This window comes from Callorhinus ursinus, unplaced genomic scaffold (assembly GCF_003265705.2).
Source record: "Callorhinus ursinus isolate GAN/ISIS: 27379988/994484 unplaced genomic scaffold, GSC_fseal_2.0 scaffold6, whole genome shotgun sequence".
In the NCBI taxonomy this organism is placed as follows: domain Eukaryota; kingdom Metazoa; phylum Chordata; class Mammalia; order Carnivora; family Otariidae; genus Callorhinus; species Callorhinus ursinus.
Genome location: NW_027397068.1, coordinates 10,323,833 through 10,350,420, shown reverse-complemented (window position 1 = coordinate 10,350,420; position 26,588 = coordinate 10,323,833). Strand labels below are relative to the sequence as shown.

Sequence of the window (26,588 nt, the reverse complement as noted above, 5' to 3'; positions counted from 1 at the left end):
TTTTCCAGTACAGGAAATGAAGCTTTTATTCCGTTTAACCTTTTAACAAATGTGCTTTACACATACATCCATCATGGTGTCATTGTCAAGGAGATGAACATTTATGGATACGATGATGATTCAGTTGATTTCAGATGTTTATATTTGAAGCTAATTCCCACATAAGTCATTCTCCCGTCTCTTCTTTTGTAGGTAGAAGTAAGCCACAGAATAATGTTTAGGATCATTAGATAACAAACGAGGCAGGAAGCTATATGTATGTAATGATTTCCCTGTTAAAATCCACTTTTAAACTATTTGCTTCATGTTCACACAAGCAGTTCTTCAAATAACAGATCTATTCATTTAGAATGATCAGAGTGGATCAATTTAGAATTTTTTGTGGGCTCAGTTTGCTGTATGGCCTGTGAACTGTTGTAGACTTTATTTTTTAAATATATTTAAACAAAATTTGGAAGATGAAGTTTGTACAGTTTTTTACAGCTTTATCAAGGAATAATTGATATATAATAAACTGCACACAGTTAAAGTGTACAATTTGTTTGGTTTTTATGTGTGAAATCATCACTCCCAGGATAAGATGATGAATATTTCCAACACCCTCCAGAATTTCCTCCTGTTTCTTTCTAATCCCTCCTTCTTCCCACACCCTTCTTTGGCAACCACTGATCTGCTGTTGAGAATTAGTTTTCTAGAGTTTTATACAAATGGAAGCATATAATATGTGCCCCCCCCCCACTTCTTTCATTATTAAGTTCATCCATGTTGTTTGATGGACATTTGAAATGTTTCTAGTTTTTGGCTATTAGGAACAAAGTTCCTGTGAAAGTTGGATACAGGTCTTTATGGACATTTACTTTCTTTCTTTAGAATAGGAATTGACAGTTTTTTTTGTCTAAGGGACCAGATAGTAAATGTTTTGGGTTTTATAGGCCTGGATTTTCCCGTTTTTGCACCACGGTATAAAAACTCCAGGTAGTAAGTAAGCTAGGGCAGAGGTGAGAATGACTTGATTTGTTTTACTTCTCTCAGGTACCACTGACCTGTGCTGTCTCTTGTCCAATTTCTTTTTTTTTTTTTTTTAAGATTTTATTTATTTATTTGACAGAGAGAGACACAGTGAGAGAGGGAACACAAGCAGGGGGAGAGGGAGAGGGAGAAGCAGGCCTCCTGCGGAGCAGGGAGCCCGATGTGGGGCTCGATCCCAGGACTCTGGGATCACGACTCGAATGGAAGGCAGATGCTTAACAACTGAAGCCACCCAGGCGCCCCTCTTGTCCAATTTCTGAAAAACACTGTATAACGTTGTATATTTAGTTGTTTAGTAGGACTAGCACCTAGTCCAGTTCTTGTGACTCTGTCTTGTCTGGGAGTGGAAAATTTGTCTAAATATTTTTAATCAGTTATATTTCTTTTCTTTTTTTTTTAATTTTATTTATTTGAGAGAGAGAATGAGATAGAGCATGAGAGGGGGGAGGGTCAGAGGGAGAAGCAGACTCCCTGCTTAGCAGGGAGCCCGATGTGGGACTCGATCCCAGGACTCCAGGATCATGACCTGAGCCGAAGGCAGTCGCTTAACCAACTGAGCCACCCAGGCGCCCTCTTTTCTTCAATTTTAAACTACCATTATGCCCAGATATAGGAGTCCTGTTTTCAAATTATATTTATGCCATAGAATATGTAGCTCCAGTACTAAGGAAGAGATGAGTGACTTTTGGATTCTCTAGGAGCTCATCTCTTAAAATACTCATCTGTTTATACAGGAATATTAAAATATGTTAACTTATCAATTAATATTGTACCCCCTCATTTAGGAGTCATTCTCACTCTCTTCCTGATTGCTTATTTTGTTTTTTTCTTTGTGATTTTTATATTAAGACCTTATATTATGAAAGAAAATATACAGAAAAGTACATAAAACAAAATGTACAGTTTTATGAAATTTTGTGTAACCAATACCCATTTAACCACCACCCAGGACAAGAAAGAAAATATTTTCTAGCATCCTAGATGCCTCCAGCATGCTCTTTCTCATTCACAAACTTTTCCTTCCCACCAAAGATAACCACTATCCAGACTTACTCCCTTTCTCTTCTTTATACTTTTATTACTTAAGTATGGATATCTAAGCACGGTTTGGTTTTGCCTGTTTTTGAGCCTTACGTAAATGCAACCTTATGTTCTTTTAGGTTTGGCTTCTTTTGCTCAGTGTCATGATTTTGAAATTTATCCATGATGTGGGCAAATTCATTCTTTTTCATTCCTCTCTCTCCCTATAAAACATATTATATAAAGGCATTTGCATAGTTGGGGTGATTACCCATAGTAGTCAAACATATACGTATGTGTGTTTTAGAACTTATGATATAATGTGTGTTACAGATTTCTTCTACTCAGTGGCTTCTTTCAGTCTCTCAGTGTCTTTTTTTTAAATTAGCATTTCTTCTCCTCCTAGTTTTGAGATATTATTGACATATAACATTGTATTAGTTTAAGGTGTATAGTATAGCATAATGATTTGATATGTGTATATTTTGTAAAGTGATCACTACAATAAATTCAGTTCACATCCATCACCTCACATAGTTATAAAATTTTCTTTCTTGTGATAAGAACTTGTAGATCTACTATCTTAGCAACTTTCAAATACATAATACAGTATTATTAACTATAGTTACCATGCTGTACATCACATCTGCAGAACTTATTTATTTTATAACTGGAAGTTTGTAACTTTAGCTACCCTCATCCATTTCCCCCAACCCCCATATCTGGTAGTGACTCTGTTCTCTGTTTCTGTGAGTTTGGTTTTTTTAGATTCTGCGTATAAGTGAGATCATATAGTATTTGTCTTCTTTGTAGGACTTATTTCATTTAGCATAATGCCCTTGAGGTTTATGTTTTTGAAATTGACAGGATTTCCTTCTTTTTGTAATGGCTGAATAATACTCCATTTTTTATGTATAGCACATTTTCTTTATCCATTCATCCACTGATGGACGCTTAGATTGTTCCCATGTCTTGGCTATTGTAAATAATGATGCATTGAACATGGGGGTGCAGATACCTCTTTGAGATAGCGATTTCATTTCTTTCAGGTATATATACCCAGAAGTAGAATTCCTGGATCATATGGTAGTTCTATTTTTAATATTTTGAGGAACCTCCATGCTGTTTTCCATAATGGGTGTACTAATTTACATTCCCAGCAACAGGGTACAAGGGTTCTCTTTTCTTTGCTTTCTCTCCATCATTTGTTATCTCTTGTTTTAGGGTAGTTTTTTTGTTTGTTTGTTTTGTTTTTTAATAGCCATTCTAACAGGTGTGAGGTGATACTTCATTGTGGTTTTGATTTGCATTTCCCTGATAATTAGCGATGTTCAGTACCTTTTCTTGTGCCTGTTGGCCATCTGTATGTCTTTTAGTTCCTCTGCTCATATTTTAATTGGATTTGTGTTGTGTGTGGCTGTTGAATTGTATGAGTTCTTTATATATTTTGGTTATTAACCTCTTATTTGACATTTAATTTGCAAATATTTTCTCCTGTTCTGTAGGTTCCCTTTTCATTTTGTTTATTGTTCGCATTGCTGTGCAGAAGCTTTTCAATTTGATGTAGTTCCACTTGTTTATTTTTGCCTTTGTTGTCTTTGCTTTTGGTGTCAAAAAAATCACTGTTAAGACTGATGTTAAGGAGCTTACGTCTATATTTTCTTCTGGGAGCTTTATGGTTTCAGGTCTTACATTCAGTTCTTCCATCTATTTTGAGTTAACTTGGGTATGGTGTGGGGGACAGGCTGTCTCTTGCTTGCTTGCTTGCTTTCTAAGTATAATGCACAGACAATGTTATATTAGTTTCAGGTGTACAATATACTGATTCAGCAATTCTACTTATTACTTAGCGCTCACAACAGTAAGTGTAATCACCATACAATGTTATTACAGTATTATTGACTATATTCCCTATGCTGTACTTTTCATCTCCATGACTTATTTATAACTGGAAGTTTGTACCTCTTAATCTCCTTCATTTATTTTGTCCATCCCCCTACACCTGCCTCCCTTCTGGCAACCATCAGTTTGTTTTTTGTATTTAAGGATCTGTTTTGTTTGTTTTTAAAATTTATTTTAATTAATTTTTTTGTTTCAAGTTTTTATTTAAATTCCAGTTAGTTAACATAGTGTAGTATTAGTTGTAGAAGTAGAATTTAGTGATTCATTCCTAACACCCAGTGCTCATCATAATAACAAGTGCCCTCCTTAATACCCATCACTCATTTAGATTCCACATATAAGTGAAATCATATAAATCAAATCATTCTCTGTCTGACTCACTTAGTGTAATACCCTGTAGCTCCATTCATGTTATCTCATGGTATGTTTTTAAAATTTTTTATTTTAAAATAATTTTAGACATATAGAAAAGTTCCAAAAATAGTGCAGAGTATTCCTCTATATCTCTCACATTGTTTTCCCCTGTTGTCAACATCAGGAAATGAATGTTAGTACAATACTATGAACTTAACTACATTCCTTATTCAAATTTGGTCAGTTTCACCACTAATACTCTTTTTCTCATCCAGGATTCCACATTGCATTTAGTTTTCATGTCTCCTTAATCAAATCTGTTACAATACTTCATTTTTGTTTTTCATGACTTGACACTTTTTGGAAAATACTGGTCAAGTATTGTCTGTTAGTTTGATCTTTTTCAGTACTTTTTGGCAGGAACACCATGGAAGTGATACTGTGTCTTTCTCAGTGTGTTTTATGGTGTTGGGGAAGGCATGTTGATAAATCTTACTACTGTGATGTCAGATTTGGTTACTTGGTTGAGTTTCTCTAAAGTTGCTGTATTTTCTTTGTAATTAATAAGTGTTTTCTGAGGGAGGAAGCTTTGAGACTAGGCAAATATCACGTTTCTCATACTTTCATCTTCTAATTCTAACATCTTTCATTGGCTTTTGCCTGCAATAATCATCACTGTGGTGTTTTTCAATTTTGATTTGGTGAATATTTCAAATAATGGTGAATTTCAATTTCCCTCATTTTTTTGCAATGTATCAGTGGGGATTTTACTCTAAAGAAGAACTGTCCCCCCTCCCCCATATGTTTGCTTATATTAGTTAGGATTTAAGAATATTTTATTCTATGGGTTATAATCCAGTACTCTCATTTTATGTTATTGTTTTGGCTTTGGCCATTGAGAACTTCTTCAATTTGGCTTCTATGTCTTTTTGACATTCTCTCATTATTTTTCAGCACTTCCTTACTTTCTAGTTCCATAGATGTTCCAGGTTCTTCTTATATTTTCCCCTCAGGCCAGGAATCAGCTATTTCTCCAAGGACCCCAGTGTGTGTGTAGTGTGTGTGTTTGGTGAATGATAGAAAAACCTAGGTCCTCAGTCTAGTCATTGCTACTTATGTCATTACAGGCCCTCTCAGTTGTCAGAGCTAGGAATGTATCATATACTAACATGCACCTACACCCACATTTATATTTATTTCTTTATCCATCTGTGAATATATTAAAAGCTGTAAATTCCTGCTAATACTTCTGATTCTAATCCAGCATCATAATGTTAATTCTAGCTTTTCCCCTTTGCTTATATGTAACTGTACAGTGAGAAACCTGCATCTCCTTATCCATGATATATTTATTTGTTTGTTAAATCCTAGTATACATATAACATTTTCAGAATTACTAAGTCATACCCCTGTGAGAAACAAATTTTAGCTCAAGGACTATATTTGTGTACAGTTCTTTCTACCTGTAGCCTTGTGGAATATAGTCAAAATACTGTTTTCTAAAGTTACTTTAAGTTCTTTTTCATCCCCATCCTCCTTAATGTGGGATGTTATTCATTTGTAATACAATTATTTTTATTCCATTTTGGGTTCCCTCAACATTCTGATTTTGATTGTTTACTTATTTATTTATTTGGTGAATGAAACATTATCATGGTTATAATAGTCATGACTTGGGGCAGCTGGGTGGCTCAGTTAAGCATCTGCCTTCGGCTCAGGTCATGATCCTGGAGTCCCAGAATCGAGCCCTACATCAGGCTACCTGCTCAGCGGGGAGTCTGCTTCTCCCTCTCCCTCTGCCCTTCCCCCTGCTCGTGCACTCTCTCTCTCTCTCTCAAATAAATAAATAAAATCTTAAAAAATATATAATAGTCATGACTTTACAAAAAGGTATTCTCATGAAATTGTCCTTCTTCATTCACCATAATACCTAGCCCCTACAGGAAAACAATCTTTATAGAGTTTCTGTTTTAGCTTTCCTGAAATCTTTTTGCACAAATGAACAGATACATAAATATTTTCTAGTGCTTTTTCTTTCTTACATTAAGAATAACATACTATAGGGGTGCCTGGGTGGCTCAGTTAAGCATCAGACTCTTGATTTTGGCTCAGGTCCTGATCTCAGGTTCCTGAGATCGAGCCCTGTGTCAGGCTCTGTGCTCAGTGCGGAGTCTACTTTTCTCCCTCTGCCCCTCTCCCTGCTAGCACACTTTCTCTAAAATAAATAAATAAATAAATAAAGTCTTACAAAGAGTAACATACTATATATCTTTTTTTACTTTTCTTTTTCACTTATCAGTAAGTATATCTTAGAAATTGGTCCCTATCAGTAATTAGAGATCTTCCTCATTATTTTTTACAGTACATATTACTCCATTGTGTGGATTTACCATAACTTATTTAACTACTCTGCTGTGTACTTAGGTTGTTCCAATATTTTGCCTACCAATAGTGTGCAAGTGAATAGCCTTGTACATGTGTATTTTTGAGTTTTTGGAGGTGTATATTCAAGGCAGATTGTTAGAAGAGAGATTATTAGGTCAAAAGCTAAGTGCATATGTGGTTTTGTTAGATACTGCCAAGTGTCCCTCCATGACCATTGTCCTAGTTTGCTCTTTCAACAACAGTATATGAGAACTTTTGTTTCCCCCAGACTAGCCAACAGAATGCATTGTGCATATGTTTCCATTTTTGCCAATCTGATAGGTTGGAAATGGTATCTTAGGGCTGTTTTAATATGTATTTCTCTAATTACAAGTAAGTTTGAATATTTTTGTATATTCTTAATGTCCTTTTGTGTGTGTCCTTTTTATGTCTTTTTCTCATTGTTCCAGCAGGTTTTTGGCCATTTTCCCCTTCAGTTTTTGAGAGTTTTTAATAATAGAATTATTAGTTTCTTCTCTGTAGTGTTGTTGCAAATGTTTTCCCATAGTTTGTCAGGTATCTTTTGACTTTATTTATGCTATTTTTGCCCTGATGGTTTGTTGAAATTTTTATATATATGATTTACCAATATTTTCTTTTGCCACATTAAAATCAAAGAGGAATTTACCCAAGTTTATTTTCCTTCTACACTTACAAGATTTTTCTCCACTGCCTGCAGTGCCACCTTTAATAAATCAAGTGTTTGTTTATGTGTAGGTCTGTTTCTAGATTCTCTGCTATATTCCACTGGCTTTTTTGCCTGTCCCATGCTAATACCACATATTTTTTTATTGCTGAAGCTTTGTAAGGAGTTGTAATAGCTAATGGAGCTGGTCTCCTTACTTTGTTCTTCTTTAGGAGAATCTTTTATATTTCTGTTCTTTTGCTTTCCCATGTATATTTTGTAATGAGCTTATTAAATTTCTCAGAGACATTCTGTCAGGATTATTAACATTGCATTAAGTATATTCAACACTGAGATTTCCTATCCATGAACATGATATATTCTCTCATTTCATTTATTTAGGGCTTCCCTTCCTCCTTTTCTTCCTCCTTTTTGCATTTTTGTTCATGAGAGAAATTGACCTACACATTTCCTTTCTTGTACTGTCAACATTGCATTTTTTAAAGAAAAAGGTTTTTTGGGGAATTGTTTTGTGTTTCCAAATATTTGGGCAGAAAATAGAGAGTTCCCATATATCTTCTCTCTCCCAGCATGTAGTTTCTTCTGTTATTATCATCACCTAGCTGTTAGGTTTTTAGGTAGACATAAGTTTTTCACTCATTTGGATAAATACCAAGGAGTGTGATGCTGGATCATATGGTAAGAATATGTTTAGTTTTATAAGAAACTGCCAAACTGTTCTTCTACATTTTACATTTCTACCAGTAATGAATGACAGTTCTTGTTGCTCCACATTCTCACTAACATACTTTGATATCAGTGTTTTGTGTTTTGGCCATTCTAATAGGTGTATAGTGGTATCTCATTTGAATTTTCATTTCCCTAATGACTTGTGATGTTGAGCATCTTTTTTTATGCTTATGTGCCATATATATATTTAGCGAGATGTCTGTTTAGGTCTTTGGCCATTTTTTAATTAGGTTGCTCATTTTCTTATTGTTGAGATTTAAGAGTTCTTTAATATTTTGGATAAAAGCCCTCTTGCAAATATTTTTCCCTGGTCTCTTGCTTGTCTTTTTATTCTCTCTTGATCAATATTGCCTTTTCATATCTGAATGTCAGAGTTATCCTGACTTGTTAAAATATAAATATTCCTTCTTTTTCTATTTTCTGGAAAAAATTGTATATGATTAGAATTAATTTTCCTTTAAATATTTGGTAGAGTTTGCTGAAGAATCTGTCTAGACCTTTTGCTTTCTTTGGGGAGATCATTAAAAATTTTTACAGTAGGATAAGTAAGATACTCTGTTTTTTCTTATGTCAGTTTTAGTTCACTATATTTTTCTGGAAATTTTTCTAGTCTCAATTTTCAAACTTGTTTAGTGTAAGGGTGTAAATAGACTGTTTTCTGTGTTATTACTGATACTATTTGTGCTTTATCTTTTATTTGTCAGTCTCATTAGGGATTTATCAATTTAATCCTTTTAGAAGGAACAGTTTTTAATCTTTTAATCCTACCTAGTGTATGTTTTCTATTCATGAATTTCAGCTTATTTTCTTCTATTTTCCTTGGGTTTAATTTAGTGGTATTTTTCTAATTTCTTGAGGTGGTTGTGTAACTCACTGATTTTCAGCATTTCTTTTTTGACATATACAGTTTGGGTTATAAATTTCTATCTAAGTTGGATTTAGCTGTATCTTACAAGTTTTGATATATTGTTATTTTGTTACCTAGTTAAAAATATTTGATAATTTTCTTTGGGATTTCCTGTCCTGTAGGTTATTTATTGATGTATTTCTATCATTTTAAACATGAGGATTTTCTGGTTATTTTTATGTTCTTGATTTCTAACTGAATTCTTGTGTTTAAAGACTGTAATCTAAATTATTTTATTTGTTTTTGGGGTGCCTGGGTGGCTCAGTTGTTAAGCGTCTGCCTTTGGCTCAGGTCAGGATCCTGGGGTCATGGGAGGATCCTGGGGTCATGGGAGCCCCTGCATTGGGCTCCATGCTCAGCAGGAAGCCTGCTTCTCCCTCTCCCCCTGCTTGTGTTCCCTCTCTTGCTATCTCTCTGTCTGTCAAATAAATAAATAAAATCTTTTAAATAAATAAATAAATAAATAAATAAATAAATAAATAAATAATTTTGTTTTAAATTTGATTCATGGCCCAGCATATGGCCACTTTTTATAAATTTTCTGTGTATGCATATTCTGTGGTCCATGTATTGTGCAACTGTTGGGTGGTGTGCCTATATATTTTTGTTAATGGTATTGCTTGAGTTCCTCTATATTCTTATTGCTTTTGTGCTGTTTTTTCCATCATTGACTAAGAGAGGAAAGTTTAAACTGCTACTATGATTATGGATTTGTCTAATTTCATCATGTACATTGTTAATTGTTTTATATGTTTTATAGCTCTGTTATTTGATGCATATAAATTTCTTGACAAGTTGAACCTGTTATTATTCTGAGATATCTTTCTTTACCTCAGTAATACTTTTTACCTTGACTTTTTTCTGTCTGATAATAATATTGTTACAGATATATTTGTTTTCTGAATACTGAAAGCTCAACATTTCTTCTTATATACCATTGCAAAATGATTCAATTTTCTTTTGTTTGCTTCTGCATTGTATTTATCCTTCCCTAGTCTTATTTATTATTTGTTACTTATTTCACTCAATATATACTTCATTTAACCAAACTTCATTTTTAGGTAACTTATTTCTGTTGGCATGCAGATTCCTTAAACATGGTATTGGTGGTGGTAGTGGTGGTGTTTTGTTTTGTTTTAACAAAAGTCCAGAGCACTTGTTATGCCTGTACTAGGGTTTAGAAAGTAAACCAGAATAGAAAAAGTGTAGGCTATGAAAAGTCTCTAAAGATAATAATAAACTTGCTCATTGGCTCATCCAAGTTTTTTTCTGGGCCTAAGGGTATATGCTGCTGTTATTTACATCCTACTAGGAGTCTGAAAGAATAGAGGCCTTCTCAGTAATATGCATTTTCTCAAATTCAAAAGGGTGCTATTGATTCCATATTAAATGCATTTGCATTCTCCATTTTCCTAGTAGTAGATATATTGGATGCAGTTTCTCTAAGAAGTAGGATTTTATGTAAATCAGCATTAAAGATACTGTAAATTTTGGGGCACCTGGGTGGCCACGTCGGTTAAGCATCTGACTCTTGACTTCAGCTCAGGTCAGGATCTCAGGATCGTGAGATTGCCCCACCTCGGGCTTGTACTGGGCTTGAAGCCTGTTTAAGATCCTCTCTCTCCCTCTCCCTCTGCCCCTCACCCCCACCCCGCCACTGCTCATGCATGTGTGTGCATGCTCTCTGTTTTAAAAATAAATAAATAAACAAACTGTTCATTTTTTCAGGATATTTTGTTGCAGTTGAAAAATATATCTATTAGTAAGTATTGTAATTATGGGCTGTAGACAGAATAGTTAATTTTGAGTTATTTAGCTTATTCTTATTTTTAAAAGATTCCCTACCCTTTTTTTAACTTTTTAATTTGAAGCAATTATAGACTCAGTTTCCATTTAAGGCAGTTTTTTATATCTGATATATCATTAGGTTATGGTGAATGAGGTCCTTTTAAATAATGTTCATTCTGTTACCTGACAAGTTTTATTTTTCATTTATGTGAGAAACTTTTTTGGAAATAACTTTACAGCATTCTTTCCAGGATAGATATTTGTTAATATTTGTATTTGGGAATTTGAAGCAAAATGAACATTAGTTTTACCTGTGTTTACTTTTTCAAAAACTCTAACAGGTCTGGGGCGCCTGGGTGACTCAGTTGGTTCAGCGTCTGCCTTTGGCTCAGGTCATGATCCCAGGGTCCTGGGATGGAGCCCCCCGTCGGGCTCCCTGCTCAGCAAGGAGCCTGCTTCTCCTTCTCCCTCTGCTGCTCCCCTTGCTTGTGCTCTCTCTCCCTGTCAAATAAATAAATAAAATCTTAAAAAAACAAAAAACAACTTAATAGGTCCATCCCTGATTCTCCCACCAGCATGTCTTATTGCTGCTTTTCTCCATGCCTAACGTGGAGCCTAACTCAGGGCTTGAATTCATGACCCTGAGATCAAGAGTCAGATGTTTAGCCAAGTGAGCCACCCAGGTACCCTGCTATTTTCTTCTTTGATAGACACACTATCAAGTATTTAGTTACAAGCAAATATTTTAGGAGTTGTTAGCATTTGTATAAAGGTTATGTTAACGTTCATGTAACTTAAGGGCAAAGCAATTATCTGGTACTAAATGAGTCAGGGTTTCTATTTTAACGTACGCATATGAATGCACTTATCAATGCTGAATTAATGTCCTACTCTGGGGATTTAAAATGTGTGATTGCTGTATTATATGCAAGTACCCTGTCACCATAAAATGGTCTATTATTTGACAACAATTATGTATACAATTTGGCAAAATAATTTTTTGAAAGGTAAGAACGGTTAAAGAAATGTCCCATCTTAAAAGTGTTTTTAGAGTGTTAATTATTTTGTGCATAGCAGGTCTTTGTCATATGGTACATATTTTTTTTTTAATTTTATTTTATTATGTTAATCACCATACATTACATCATAAGTTTTTGATGTAGTGTTCCATGATTCATTGTTTGTGTATTAAAACCCACTCAGTTGATGGTGGTAATATAATCTATGGTAAGTAAGAATAGGTACATGAATGAGAGAGAACAGTATTTAAAAAGTGAAACATGTATATGCTACATAATTGATATATTTAAGAAATTTCTTGTTTAAGGAAAGGTAGTGGTTAGATAGGCAAGTTGGAAGAAGGGGGGCACACTAAATGGTATATTGGCAAGCTTCCTGAAATGCATATGCATAGTAATTAGAGGCATATTGATTTTTAAATGTCAGCCAGCTTTTATTCTCTTCTTTCTGTATGAACAGTGACTATTCTTACTTCTGAAGGGGGTTTATTAAGGTTTTTGTGAACATTTGTTATATAGGAAATAAATTACCACTGCTATATATAACTAACATTAAATTTGTGATACTGGCAATGATTTGTGAGAGATTTAATTTCTTATATGTTAACTGATGGCTAAGAAATTCTCCATTTCACAGTTGAGATTTAGAGACATTGCCTATGCTTTCTACTTATAGTTGGGTGAACAAATGACTTTAGTCATGTTTATGAGCTTCAACAACATGCTAAAATGAATTACTACAAGTATCACTTATATTCCAAACTTAAGTAGCTTTTTGCTAACTTGGTTTAATCAGGATTGTGTTAATCAGCTATTAACATTCTTTTAGTGGCCTTTAACGCTTTATAAGCCTTTAAAGAATGTCGAGGAGCAGAGGATGTTCCTGGGAGATTGAATATCTATCTACCTTATTTCATAAAGTCTAAGGTGCTTTGAAAGTGTGCTTTCTTAGTCTTCCTAGACTGAGTCAATGGAAGGTAACTACAGAACCATCTCACACCTGTCACCTGGAGACAGTGATTATAAGACATCATAGAATATTAGAGGCATCCAGTTTTCAGAGAAGTTAAAATATGAAGAAATGCATAACCTGGAATTATTGAAGTAGGATTTTTGAAGTCACTAAGTATAAATTTAAAAGGATGGTTATGATAATCTTGTGTTCTGATTTTTTATGATTAAACCAATATGGTACACTGAGAAATTTCCATGGGATTGTTTTGAGTTTGTAGTCTTTTGTTCACTTTAAATACTACTCAGTGTTTCATTCTCAGATTCATGCAATAGAATATACAGTCATCCTTGAGATCATTTTTTTTTTTACCTGCCATGAAATGCTATTGATTTTTATTACCTAGCCTCCGAGGAGATGTATTTTGGCCTAGTTGCTTTGGGCAAGGGATATAGGCAAAGTTTTTTTCATATTCTTTATGTACATTAAGGTTAAGACTGGAGTTGTGTTCATTTACTCACAGTGTTCATTGAGAAAAGATTTATGATAAAAGAAAAATGAGATAATCACAAGAATGTTTAATTATGTTCTTCTCATACCCTGTACCACTATACGCTCCACAAGCACAATTCTAACAATGGTGTTTCTTCATTCACATTATTTGTTTGTTTTTAAGATTTTATTTATTTATTTGACAGAGAGAGACACACAGCGAGAGAGGGAACACAAGCAGGGGGAGTGGGAGAGGGAGAAGCAGGCTTCCCGCGGAGCAGGGAGTCCGATGTGGCTCTCGATCCCAGGACCCCGGGATCATGACCTGAGCCAAAGGCAGATGCTTAACACCTGAGGCACTCAGGTGCCCCTAATTCACATTGTTTAATGCAGTCAGGAATGATAGATCTCTTTGAAGTGGGAATAGGAATGGAAGGATGATACAGAGAAGGTAACCATTATTATTATTATTATTTTTACCCTCTGTATGGTTTGCTTTTTATTTTCATGTGTATTTATTTTTTATAAGAACTAAGTATATCTTATAGAAATATAACTTCATATTGCTTATAAAATAAAGATATGGTATTTGACATTCTTCATGTTTTATTCCAAACTTCCTTGGTTTTCATCTTCAACTAAATTATCTCTCACTATCTCTAACCGTACTTGTCTACTTTTTGTCTCAGATCTTCTGCATTTTCAGGACTTGTTTAAATTTCTCCCTTTGCCTACCCACCCTTTAAGGCAGAACTACATCTCACCTATTTGAACTTTTCCAGCTCCCTCGATATCAAGTACCCTCTTACTCCACTATTTTGAAGTGGCAAATCATCTATCTAGCACTTACCAGAGACCACCTTTTGGTAGAGTTATTTATTTATGTGTCTGGTTTTCCGGTTAGATTTTGGGACTGAGTTACTTAAGTTTGTATCATCTCCTGTAGTACATAGCAGAGATGTACAATGAGTGTTTCTTGAATTGAATCCTTAAAGATTTTTAAATATATTCATGACTTCTTTTAATTTTTTTCCCAGAGACAGTATGTAGTAATTTTGCTAGAATTACTAATATGTTAGACTGTTCTAAGTTTCCATTCTCAACATTTACCACTGTTTTCTGAAGTATAAGAATTATTCTTGGGCGCACCTGGGTGGCTCAGATGGTTAAACATCTGCCCTCGGCTCAGGTCATGATCTCAGGGTCCTGGGATTGAGCCCCACATCGGGCTTCTGGCTCAGCAGGAAGCCTGCTTCTCCCTCTTCCTCTGCCTATCTCCCTGCTCACGCGCGCGCTCTCTCTCTCTCTCTCTCTCTCTCTCTATCTCTGTGTCTCAAATGAATAAATAAAAAAAATCTTAAAAAAAAAGAATTATTCTTGAATCATTACATTGTATACTGGAAACTAATGTAACACTGTATGTTAATTATACTTGAATAAACAAAGAAACAAAAACAAAGAAGTACCCTCCTGTGATAATCTGTTTCCAAATTAGTTAAAAAAAAAAGGATTATTCCTTGTCTGGTTACTATCTCATAGAGATAAAAAGACAAGAAAAATTGCAATTTTTTTTCACAGTATCTATTTGTTATACAAATTTTGATGATTATACAAGCTTCTTATATAAGGAAGAGTATTTTCAAAATAATGTGTTTTTGTTTTGTTTTGTTTTGTTTTTTTGTAGGTTACTTCCTCAGAATGTTGGTCTGCTCTATGTTGGGGGTTATGAAAGACCCTTTGCACAAATCAAGGTATGATTGCTCATTTTCCAGTATATTTTTCTTAGATGTAGTTCGCTTCTCCGGAACCCATCAAAAACCTGCAAATAACCATCAACATATCAAAAATATTACGAATTTGAATTACTGATTTCATTTGCTTTTGCGTATCCCTGCTGAAGAAGTAATTCAGTTTTTCAGAGAATTGATGATTTTATTTATTTGTTTTTTTAAGATTTTATGTATGTATTTGAGAGAGAGCGAGAGTGAGCAAGAGAGAGAGCATGAGCAGGCAGGAGGGGCAGAAGGAGAGGGAGAAGCAGCTCCTTGCTGAGTAGGGAACCCGATGTGGGACTCGATCCCAGGACCCTCGGATCATGACCTGAGCCAAAGGCAGACGCTTAACCAACTGAGCCACCCAGGCGCCCGAGAATTGATTATTTTAATATTCTTGCCCATGGTAATGAGTTAAATTTGACCAAAGCACTATATAAATTTTGATATGCTTAGACTTGTGAAACCATCACCACAGTCAGTATAGTAAACATATCCATCACCCCCAAAAGTTTCCTTGTACCTCTTTGAGATTCCTCACTCCTGCCCTTCCTTTTTCCCTTCCAGTACCACTGATCTGATTTGTGTCATCATAGATTAATTCACATTTTCTAGAATTTTATATAAATGGAATTATACAGTATTTGTCCTCTCTCTCCCCCCTCCTTCTCTCAGCCTCTTTAATACAGCATAATTATTTTGAGATTCATCCATGTTGTTGCACTTACCAATAACTCATTCTTTCTAATGCTGAGTAGTACTCCATTATATGGTTATAGCACAGTTTCTTTACCTTTTCACCTGTTGATGGACATTTGGGTGGTTTCTACTTCCTGGCTACTGTGAACACTTGTATACAAGTCTCTGCAGAGATATATCCTTTTGTTTCTCTTGGGTAAATACCTAAGTTGGCAATGGCTGGATTAAATGGCGGTTGTATGTTTAACTTTTTAAGAAACGACCAAACTATTTTCCCACCAGTAAGGTGTGAGAGTGCCAGTTCCTCCATATCCTGGTATGGCCCATCTTTTTAAGTTTAGTCATTCTTACAGTTATGTAGTGGTATTTCACTGCAGTTTTATTTTGCATTTCTGTCATGCCTAATAATGTTGAGCATTTTCTCATGTACTTATTTGTCATCTGTGCATCTCTAGTGAAGTGTGTGTTCAAATCTTGCCATTTTTAAAATTGGGTTTTTATGTTTTTACTGTTGAGTTGTGAGCATTCTTATATCTTCCTGATATAAGTCCTCTATCAGATATGTGATTTGCAGCTTCCCCCCCTCCCCCCAGCTATTTCTTCTCTTTTCCTTTCCTAACAGGGTCCTCAAAGAGTGGAAGTTCTTAATGTTGATGTTCAGTTTATTAGTTTTTTCCCATGGCTCATGCTTTTGGTATTGAGCTAAGAAATGTTTGCCTAACCAAAGTCACAGAGATTTTTCTTCTTTGTACTGTAGACTCTTTATAGTTTTAGGTTTTACATTTTGGTTTAATATCTATTTGAGTTAAGTTTTGTATATGATTCAAAATTCAAGATAAAGAGGAATGCTGAGCCCCCTGCCTTTTTGGCACATAGATGTCATAGATACTTTGACACATAGATACTTGTTGTAAAACCATTTTTAATTTAATTTTATTTATTTTAAAAATATGGACTGCTTCATGCATTTGCATGTTGTCCTTGAGCGGGGGCCATGCTAATCTTCTCTGTGTCATTCCAATTTTAGTATATGTGCTGCTGTAGTGAGTACCAAAACCATTTTTTAAAAACTATCCTTTTGACCATTGAATTGCCTTTGTATCTGTTGAAAATCAGTTGTGTCACAATATATGTGTGAATCTGTTTCTGGACTCTATTCTGTTCCATTTACCGGTATGTCTATCCCTCCACCAATACCACAATATCTTGATTATTGTATCATTATAATAAGTCATGGACACAGGTAAATCCTCCAACTTTGTTCCTTTTCAGAGTTGTTTTGGCTAATTAGGTTCCTTTAATTTTCATACACATTTTAGAATCATCATGTCACTTTCTCTAAAAATGCCCACTGGAATTTTGACTTGGATCATGTTGAATCTATAGGTGAATTTGAGGAGAAGTGACATCTTAACAATATTGAATCTTTTAATTCATGATGACCACATATTTCTCGATTTATTTAGATTTTAATATCAACAATATTTTGATTTAGTAGATTGGCCTTGTACCTTTTTAACAGATTTATCCATATTTTATATTTGTGATGTTATAAAAGTATTTTTTAACATTTTTATGAAGACTTTTTTGCATAATTTCTGTATAAATAAATATAGGGAAGAGGTTTTCAGTGAAATATAATTGACATACAGTAGTACATTAGTCTCAGGTGTAAGTATAACGACTCAGCTGTGCTGTACACTCCCCGGTGCTCGTCAAAATGAGTGTACTCTTAGTGCCCTTTATCTGTGTCACTAACTCGTCCCCTAACCCACCTCCCCTCTGGCAACCACCAGTTGTCTGGGTTTGTTGTTTGTTTGTTTCTTTTCTTTTTTTTTTGTTCATTTGTTTCTTAAATTCCACATATGAATGAAATCATATAGTATTTGTCTTTCTCTAACTTCTTTCACTCAGCATAACGTGCCCTCTGGGTCCATCTGTGTTGTTGCAGATGGCAAGACCTCACTCATTTTATGGCTGAGTCATATTTCAGTGTGTGTGGGGGGTGTGTGTATCCCATTTTCTTTATCCATTTATCTGTTGATGGGCACTTAGGTTGCTTTCATATCTTGGCTATTGTAAATAATGCTGCAGTAAACATAGTGGTGCATATATCTTTTTGAATGAGTATTTTTGTTTTCTTTGGGTAGATATCCAGTGGTGGAATTATTGGATCATATGGTAATAATATCTTTAAATTTTTGAGGAACTTCCGCACTGTTTTCCATAGTGGCTGCATCAATTCACATTTTCACCAGCAGTGCAAGAGGGTTCCCCTTTCTCTACATCCTCACCAACACTTGTTATTTCTTGTCTTTTTGAGTCTAGTCATTCTGACAGGGGTAAGGTGATATCTCATTGTAGTTTTGATTTGTATTTCCCTGATAATGAGTGATGTTGAGCATCTTTTCATGTGTCTTTTGGCCATTTGTATGTCTTCTTTGGAAAAATGTCTGTTCAGGTCATCTGCCCATTTTTTAATTGGATTTTTTTTTTTTTTGTATTGTAGAAGTTCTTTATATTTGGGTATTAACCCCTTATTGTATATTTTATTTGCAAATTTCTTCTCCTATTTAGTAGGTTGCCTTTTTGTTTTGTTGATGGTTTCCTTTGCTGTGCAAAAGCTTGTTATTTTGGTGTAGTCCCTTTCAAAATATGGACACTATTTTTCATAGAACTAGAACAAATAATGCTAAAATTTATATGGAATCACAAAAGACCCCAAATAGCCAAAGCAATCTAGAGAAAGAAGAACAAAGCTGGAAGTATCACAACCCCAGATTTTAAGATATACTACAAACCTGTAGTAATCAAAACAGGATAGTACTAACACAAAAGTAGACCACAGATCAATGGAACAGAATAGAGAGCCCAGAAATAAACCCATGCTTATATGATCAATTAATCTGTGACAAAAGAGGCAAGAATATACAATGGTGAAAAGACAGTCCTTCAACAGATGTTGCTGGACAGCTAGCTACATTGCAGAGTAATGAAATTGGACCACTTTCTTACACCAGACACACAAATATGAGACCTGAAACCATAAACTGCTAGGAGAAAACATAGATAATAATTTCTTTGACATTGACTGTAGAAACAGTTTTCTAGATATAAAAGTATTTTTTATTTCAATTTCTGATTGGTCATTGCTGGTATATAAAAAGATTGAATTTGTATGTGTTTAAATCCTGCAGTTTTACTATACTCAATTATTAGTGCTAGTATTTTTTTTTGTAGATTTCATAGGATTTTCTACATCATCAGCTAATAAAGATAGTTTTCTCTCTTCCTTTCTGATCCGGATGCCTTTTATTACTTTTTTTTGCTTTACTACATTGACTAAAATTTATAGTACAGAGTTAAATAGAAATGGTGAGAACAGACCATCCATACCTTGTTCATGATCTTAGAGGGAAAGCATTCAATCTTTCATCAAAAACTGTTTTTATAGTAATATTAGTTAAGGGTTGAATCCTAGATTCCATCTAGGCTCTCTTGTAAGAAATGGAATAATATTATGAACCTTCAAAGTAATTAATAAAAAGGATGGTTTGAGATCATCCTTTTTTGTTACTATAACTTTTTGTTAATGTTATCTTACAAGCCTGTGAAATTTGTTTTATGTTTTTTGTTTAGTTCTCTGATTTTTCTTCGCATTTGTTTCTTGGCTGTATGAGTTTTCTCTTGTTCCAGTTGAGGGGTGTGAGTTTAAATTCCTTTCTACCTGCATATATGATACATTTTTATGCTTTGAAAAACAAGGATTTTTCAGAATAGACTGAGCCTGAATAGGACATATGAGATATTTAATATTGAGGAGGTTTTAGTAACATTTTTGACAATTTTTAATGAAAAATCTTATTTTAGTTACCATAGCATCAGCACCTCTTTAAATACCTCCACTAATTTAATTTAAATCAAAACGCTCTCAAAAGTTCACCACCAGGATCTTAACTTGTGGACCCTCTTGAACTTTTCAAATTTCTTAAGTAATGACAAGCATTCAGATACATTTGTTTTCTTCTATTTTTAATATCCCTGGAACACAGGTTGGCAAGGATTTCTTCATAAACCTCTCTCTCTGTTCTGTTCACCTAATTCATCAGTGTAGTTTGGAATAGGAATCCTAATAAGTTTCTGCAGGAACATTTTTGAAAGCCTAATTTTTTTCTGTTCGTTGGTTTGGAAAATCCCGTTTCTTCTTATTAGAACTGAAATAACTAAAAAGTGAGGGGCTTATATTACATATTTAGGAAAGGGTACAATGTGTGTGTGTTTGTGAGTTACATGTTTCAAAAACATAGTCTAAGTGTACATATGAGGTTAATTCCTCCGTCACTCACCTGATTTATTGACATAACATTTTCTTTATCCAGGCCTTTCCTAACAAGCTCAGTGACAGACAGAGGTCAATCCTTTGTCAACCCTTTTATCCTTTTATTATTTATTTATTTAAATTTTTAAAATTTAAATTCAATTAGCCAACATATAATACATCTTTAGTTTCAGATGTAAAGTTCAGTAATTCATCAGTTGCATGTAAAACCCAGTGCTCATCACATCACATGCCCTCCTTAATGTCCATCACCCAGCCCTTTATGCCTGGATAAAAAAAGATCCATTATTTTAGGGCACCTTTCTTTTCCTTTTGATGTTACTGTGAAAGGTTTCTCTCATAAACTGTGAAAGGATTTCTTATCTTTATTAATCATTGAAGTTCCTTCATAATTCTTATGGTTCTTAGGAAAATGCTATATTGATCCTTACCAAATTAGAATACTTAAAAGTTAATTAGAAAACAATAAAAGAATCATAGCTTAAATGCTTGACATTAGTAAGGTTCATTTCCTCCCTTGCCTTGCACCTGACTTGTTTTGGATATGAAATACCAATACTTGTTATGTTCATCTTTCTCCCATTAAACTAAATGTAGTGATACTATGTTGTATAGCATAGATATCAGATATAACCTTTAATAAATGGAAACTGCTTTGATTTCCTTAAGAGCATATTGGTTGAGTTTTTTTGGTAAATAAGATAGGAAACTGTTAACTTGAATATTTAGGAAAAAGAATTCTTATTCATTAACATCACAGGACTAAGTTTGAGTGGCTTGGTGTTAGAGGCTCTTTTTGTTAGAGACATGTTACAGTTGTATTTCAAAAAAGCAGCTCCATTTTATAAAGAATGAAAAAGAGAAACATAAAAACACAAAATGGATAATATTTAGACAAATGTTAAATGAGTTCAGAAATTTGCTATAGCATGACAAGAGATATCTGTACTATTAATGAATAGCATGAGTCATTACAACCATTCTTACACACATACACATTTTATTTTTTAAAAGATTCTATTTATTTATTTATTTATTTATTTATTTAGAGAGCACAGTCAGGGGGAGTGGCAGGCAGAGAGAGAAGCAGGCTCCCTGCTGAGCAAGGAGCCCCAATGTGGGGCTCTGGGATCATGACCTGAGCCGAAGGCAGACACTTAACTGACTGAACCACCCAGGCATCCATATTACCCACTTTTAGTTTTAATGTCTTATCCAAGCCCTAAAGACACAAATATGTACAAACATGTGACTTTATTAAATAGGCTTAGACTAGTACATCTTCATGCTTGTTTCACGTTTCAGTGTTTTTAGGGGAAGTTATTCCAACTTACCTTTATCTCTTAACATCTTCCATAAGTCATCCAGAAGGTTCTTTTTTCAAACAAGCTCAGTCCTTTTGTATATAACTTTCACCCAAGGCAGTGACTCTTTTCAGATCATTAATTCCTTTCAGAATCCTATGAAAGCTATGGACTCTCTCTCTCTAGAAAAATCATGCACTTCTACTTATAATTTCAGAGGGCTCATGGGCCCTCTTTAAGGGCATTTAAGGACCCCAAATTAAGAACCCTAAAAAGTGAATAAAATATGTTTTTCCAAATTTTTCAATTAACCAAAAGTATTAAAAACATAAACTTAAGTTTTTAGGGGAAGTTTGTCATCTGAAGAACTCGATTTTAAACATGCATGATTATCTCTTGTTTTATCCTAAAACAAAACTAATAAACTAAATAAAACACTGATCATCCCTACAAGTTGTCATGCAGCATCAGAAGGGAATTGTCTCACATATCCCACTGCTATGGTTTTGTGCTATAAATGAAGCAAATTTCACCCTCATCCAAGACTAACTTCTTTTAACTTTATTGAGATTAAGGTTCTAAATGTACAAGGCTCTACAGGACTTGAGTTTTCTTAACAGATATAGTTCATTATACCTTTATATGCAGTCTTTGAAATTAAAAAGCGAAGTTTTGATTAAAATAAAATTTTGCTTAACTCTTGTTTGTATACTTTCAAGCTGCCAGAAGTTTTTCAGAAGTCCCTTGTTGGGGGCAGGGGATGGTATTTCCATGTATCTTCACGAAATACCTTTATTTTAATGTGTATATATAAATTCTGTTACTCGTAGCTTATTTTTATAGACATGTTCAAGTTTAAGTGATAGTTTATATTTTATGACTGTTATTCTGTTTTGTTTTCTAGAGCATCTCACAGTCTAGTCAAAATCTTGGTGCTATTCTTATAGGTTTCTCTCTAGTCCTTGAGGCTCCACTTAGCAGCCAGAATCCATAAAACCAAGACAGACTGAAGCCTGTCAGCATTACTTTTAATCAACTCAGGTTGTTATGGAAAGACTCAAGGCCACAGGGCTGCCCCTCCCTGCAGGGTTTGGTATTAGCTGCCTCTTTCAGTTCTGACAGCCCAAGAAGTATGAGAGGCTGTGAGGCTGAGTCAGACAGTTTCCACTTTGACACTGCAGAATGGCTCAGAAATGTCCTCTATATTTTAACCTGAATTCCATGTAGCATCTGTATGTGAAAAGTAAGGAATACAACCATTAGTCTGAGGCAGTTATTTTATGATCAGTACAGCTAAGTTATTCCCTGCTTAGATCCTGGTTCCATCCTTGCTGAGGAACTGGGTGCCCTTTGTCACAGTCTCATACTCTAAGCTTTCTGAGCTTGAAGTTTTAAAAAATCTCTTTATGGCCAAGGAAATGTAGTATTGGTGTTTGCATTTGTATGCATATGCAATAGATGCAAAGAAATAGTGATCTCTTCTTCATTTTTGAAATCGTATTTGGAAATTCATACCATGCCCTCAGCCTTTTTCTCTATTAAAAAAATAGAATATTTTTTCTTTAAGGTATATTGAGTTCAGATTGTCATTTGTTACTTAAACATATTTTTGAGATGGCTAATAACTTGTTAGTTTTAATTTTTAGGGAAGGTTAAATTTAAAGGTAAAGTATTTGAGGGTTCTGAGTTGTGAAAAGACTGAAAAACACTAGGAAAACTGATTTCACCTATTTACTGACTGACAATCTTTTAGAAAATATTTGAATTTAGAAAATAATACATTTATTAGATCAACACTTTTTACTAAAAGAAAATATTTTGCATCCATGTTTTAAATTTCTAAAATATATGAAATATTACATCAGATAAAGATGCAGCCCTTAGAACTATTCTAGTTTAGTGGCTTCCAGACTTTGACCATGACCTGTAGGAAGGTAAGAAATGTATTTCCATTGAGATCCTATACACATACACACACGTATTTATACACAGAGAGGGTAAACTGAAATTTCAAAAGTGTGATGCAATAGCTGTGTTTCCAGTCTATTCTGTTTATTTTTCTGTTGATTTGGTTTTTCAATGCTGGCCTTCACCCACTAAATTAACTTCTCTCTTGGAAAATGGATCACGACTCAGTTTGGCAAACACTGCTGCAGAGCAGGACTTGTCCAGCTAATGCTGCCTTACGCTTCTGCTAGGAGACTGCCACACTGACGCAATGCAGATGATATTGAGGAAGCTTACCTGCCCCTGGGTTGATGACAGCCCTCTGAGTGGCTTTGGAGGGAGAAGAAAATGAGAAGATATGGTTGCTGGGAAGAGGGAGGAGGAAAGCATAGGAAAAGAAAAATGAGAAATGAATTAAGATGTTTTATGGAGCCAAGTAAAGCTATTTTCTGTTTTAAAAAAAAAATTCTAATTCTCAAGAACAGAAGGGAGCCTTCCACGCCTACTCGGTCTTCCAAGTGATTTCATGTATTTTGAGGATAGAGAGAGAAATAAAGGTAATATCTCCCCTAGGGAAAAAATTAGAAAGAAATGGAGATGGGTGAGATTTTGAGAGCAGTGGAATCAGATCTAGATTTGTGCAGCCTATTTGTTGGATAATGGCTAAATTTTCCATAATACTCTAAATGAAGAGGCACAATTTCAGTGTCTCATATGTCATAATAAGGGAAGATGTGGTTTTCCCTTTGTTAAAAACAGATTCAAAGAGTGAAAGAAGGTTTGAAAAAAACAGAAACCCTAAAAGTCTTCGTACTTCTCTACAATAGCTCTTAAGTTGCCAACAACTTTTTGTCCAGCACACTTGCTGCCAGAGTGCTGCAGGGTTCCTACGGGGTTTTCACGTGAGCCCACGTTGTAACTTTCTGGAGAGTTGTGCATTGTTTACTACAAGTCACGTAGTAATCACAGACGAGGGTTCCAGAAAGTTCCCAAAGTATTCCATAGTAGCGGTTCTCATGCCATTTTTACCAAGGTGGTTTTGGCGATGTTATTGCCAAAACTTAGGAACACTTAAGGCCTCTCTGTAGTCACATATGTTTCAGGCTTAGTGTTCTTATCTTCCCGTCCTTAGAAAACTTGTCTACAAGACTATAAGCCCTGTGGAGTTGGGCGGTATCTTGTACGCTTTCAGATCCACAGCATTTGACCTAGTGCCTGAGACATAAAAGCACTGAATAGATATGTCTGTTACCATTATTATTGAGGATGCCTAGGAAACCAAATCTTCTTGTTGTTGTATATTTGGTTGAGGTATAACTGACATGAAATTATATTGGTTTTAGTTGTACAACATAATGCTTCGATATTTGTATACATTGTGAAATGATCATCACCAATGTCTAATTAACCTCCATCACTATACATAGTTACAGAAATCTTTTTTTCTTATTATGAGAACTTTTAAGATCTATTCTCTTAGCAAATTTCAAAGGGCAATGCAGTATTATTAACTATAGTCACCATGCTGTGCATTCCATCCCCATAACTTATTTATTTTATTACTGGAAGTTTGTACCTTTGACCTCTTTCATCCATTTCACCCACCCCCACCCCACCTCTGGCAACCACCAATCTCTTCTCTGTATCTAAGAGCTTGGTGTTTTTTTTTTTTTTTTTTGTTCTTTGTTGTTTTTTTTTAACCATTAAGTATTTGCCATGAAGTCATCAAGGTATTTAAAACTCTGGCTCTAATTACATACATATTTACTGCCTTAAAACTTTATTCTCTAAAATATATTACATCTTGAGTTGGGATATCTTTGAGGCAATATAAATTAATTTTATTTTCTAATTTAAGGTTGTAGTTGTAAATTATTAACATCAGTAGCTTTATTTGAAATGTAGATTTTATGAATACATTACTCTGAGAACATTTTAAATATAGTTCTCAAATTATTTTCAATTAAGAAAGTTAGCATTTTTCTTAGCTGAAAATTCCAGTTACTTTCAATCTCTTTTGAGCCAGACACTTTATAGAAAAATGTTGGAAATTATTTTAGCATCTTCTAGTTTTTGTTAAAAACCAGACTTATATCAAAGCTTAGTTCTTGTTAAATGTGGTTTAGAGAGAAAAAGAATAAACAATTCTTTTTTTTTAATTTTGAAATGTTCTCAAAGAAGTAAATGCTATCATGCCTGTTTAGGTATTTATAATGTGGTAGACCTCCTATTTTGGTGAAAGGAAATAACATGGTACTTCTTATCCCCTTGTGTTTTCCTACCAGTATTTTACTTCCAAAAAGTAGTTCTCTGTCTTGAATTTCAAAGGCACTGATAACCATTTCAATACAAAAGATTACATCTAAAATGACTATTGCTAAAGTCATATTTCCAACAAATAATTCCAATTTCTGATCTAGATTTCTATGAGACATCTAGAAATTATATATTTTTACTTTATTCCCACAAAAGAAGAAAAATAATTTCTCCAGTAGTCAGTTATGAAGGAATATTCACATGTCTTCTTCCCTAATAAAGTTTCAAAAAAACAACCAACCCCCTCTCCTCAATTGCAGAGAATACAGTAAAGACCCATTTCAGGTGTCCATGACCATGAATCAGGCAGTTTGGAAAGCTCCAGATTGATGTTGTCTTTGTTGGCTCTTCAAGAACAGTAACAGCCTTTGAGGCTAGATAATACAAATCAATAAATGTTGCCAACATTTCAGTCAGCAATATTAAAGTTGCTACCTTGAGCACCTTCAGAAGTTTGAGACTACTGCATTAAGTAACATCATGTCATAAATTAATACTGTGGGGCATGGATAGGAGGCATCTTTAATCTTCTGAAACAGGAATACAGAAATACAGTCAAGTAAATCTAATATTCTCTTAAAGTAGTTTTTTCTAAATAGTGATCTAAGTATTCATTTTCTCCATATCCCAAAATTCTGTTATCTGTAGAATTATTTGCTGGTAAGTAAAAATGACAAATTTGTAGTTTAAGAAATTCACAAATTATGCTAAGTGTAATGAAAGATAAGGTTTGGAGAAACTATTAGAAATTTAACATTACAGGGGCGCCTGGGTGGCTCAGTCGGTTAAGCGACTGCCTTCGGCTCAGGTCATGATCCTGGGGTCCTGGGATCGAGTCCCGCATCGGGCTCCCTGCTCGGCAGGGAGTCTGCTTCTCCCTCTGACCCTCTTCCCTCTCGTGCTCTCTATCTCTCATTCTCTCTCTCAAATAAATAAATAAAATCTTTAA

At 34.4% G+C, this 26,588-nt stretch overlaps 1 protein-coding gene and 1 non-coding gene across 3 annotated transcripts in view; one reads left to right on the top strand and one right to left on the bottom strand.

Annotated features, from left to right (window-relative positions):
• Window positions 1–26,588, top strand: part of RNGTT (RNA guanylyltransferase and 5'-phosphatase) — a 316,476-nt gene that overhangs the window by 249,659 nt on the left and 40,229 nt on the right. For both annotated transcript variants that reach the window (XM_025862466.2, XM_025862458.2), the window contains one exon: window positions 14,947–15,013. In XM_025862466.2, coding sequence (XP_025718251.1) covers window positions 14,947–15,013 — 67 coding nt within the window. The remainder of the gene's footprint in view (window positions 1–14,946; window positions 15,014–26,588) is intronic.
• LOC112819516 (U6 spliceosomal RNA) lies at window positions 16,678–16,784 on the bottom strand. The gene has a single exon (XR_003206887.1). It is a non-coding gene; the product is annotated as a U6 spliceosomal RNA (small nuclear RNA).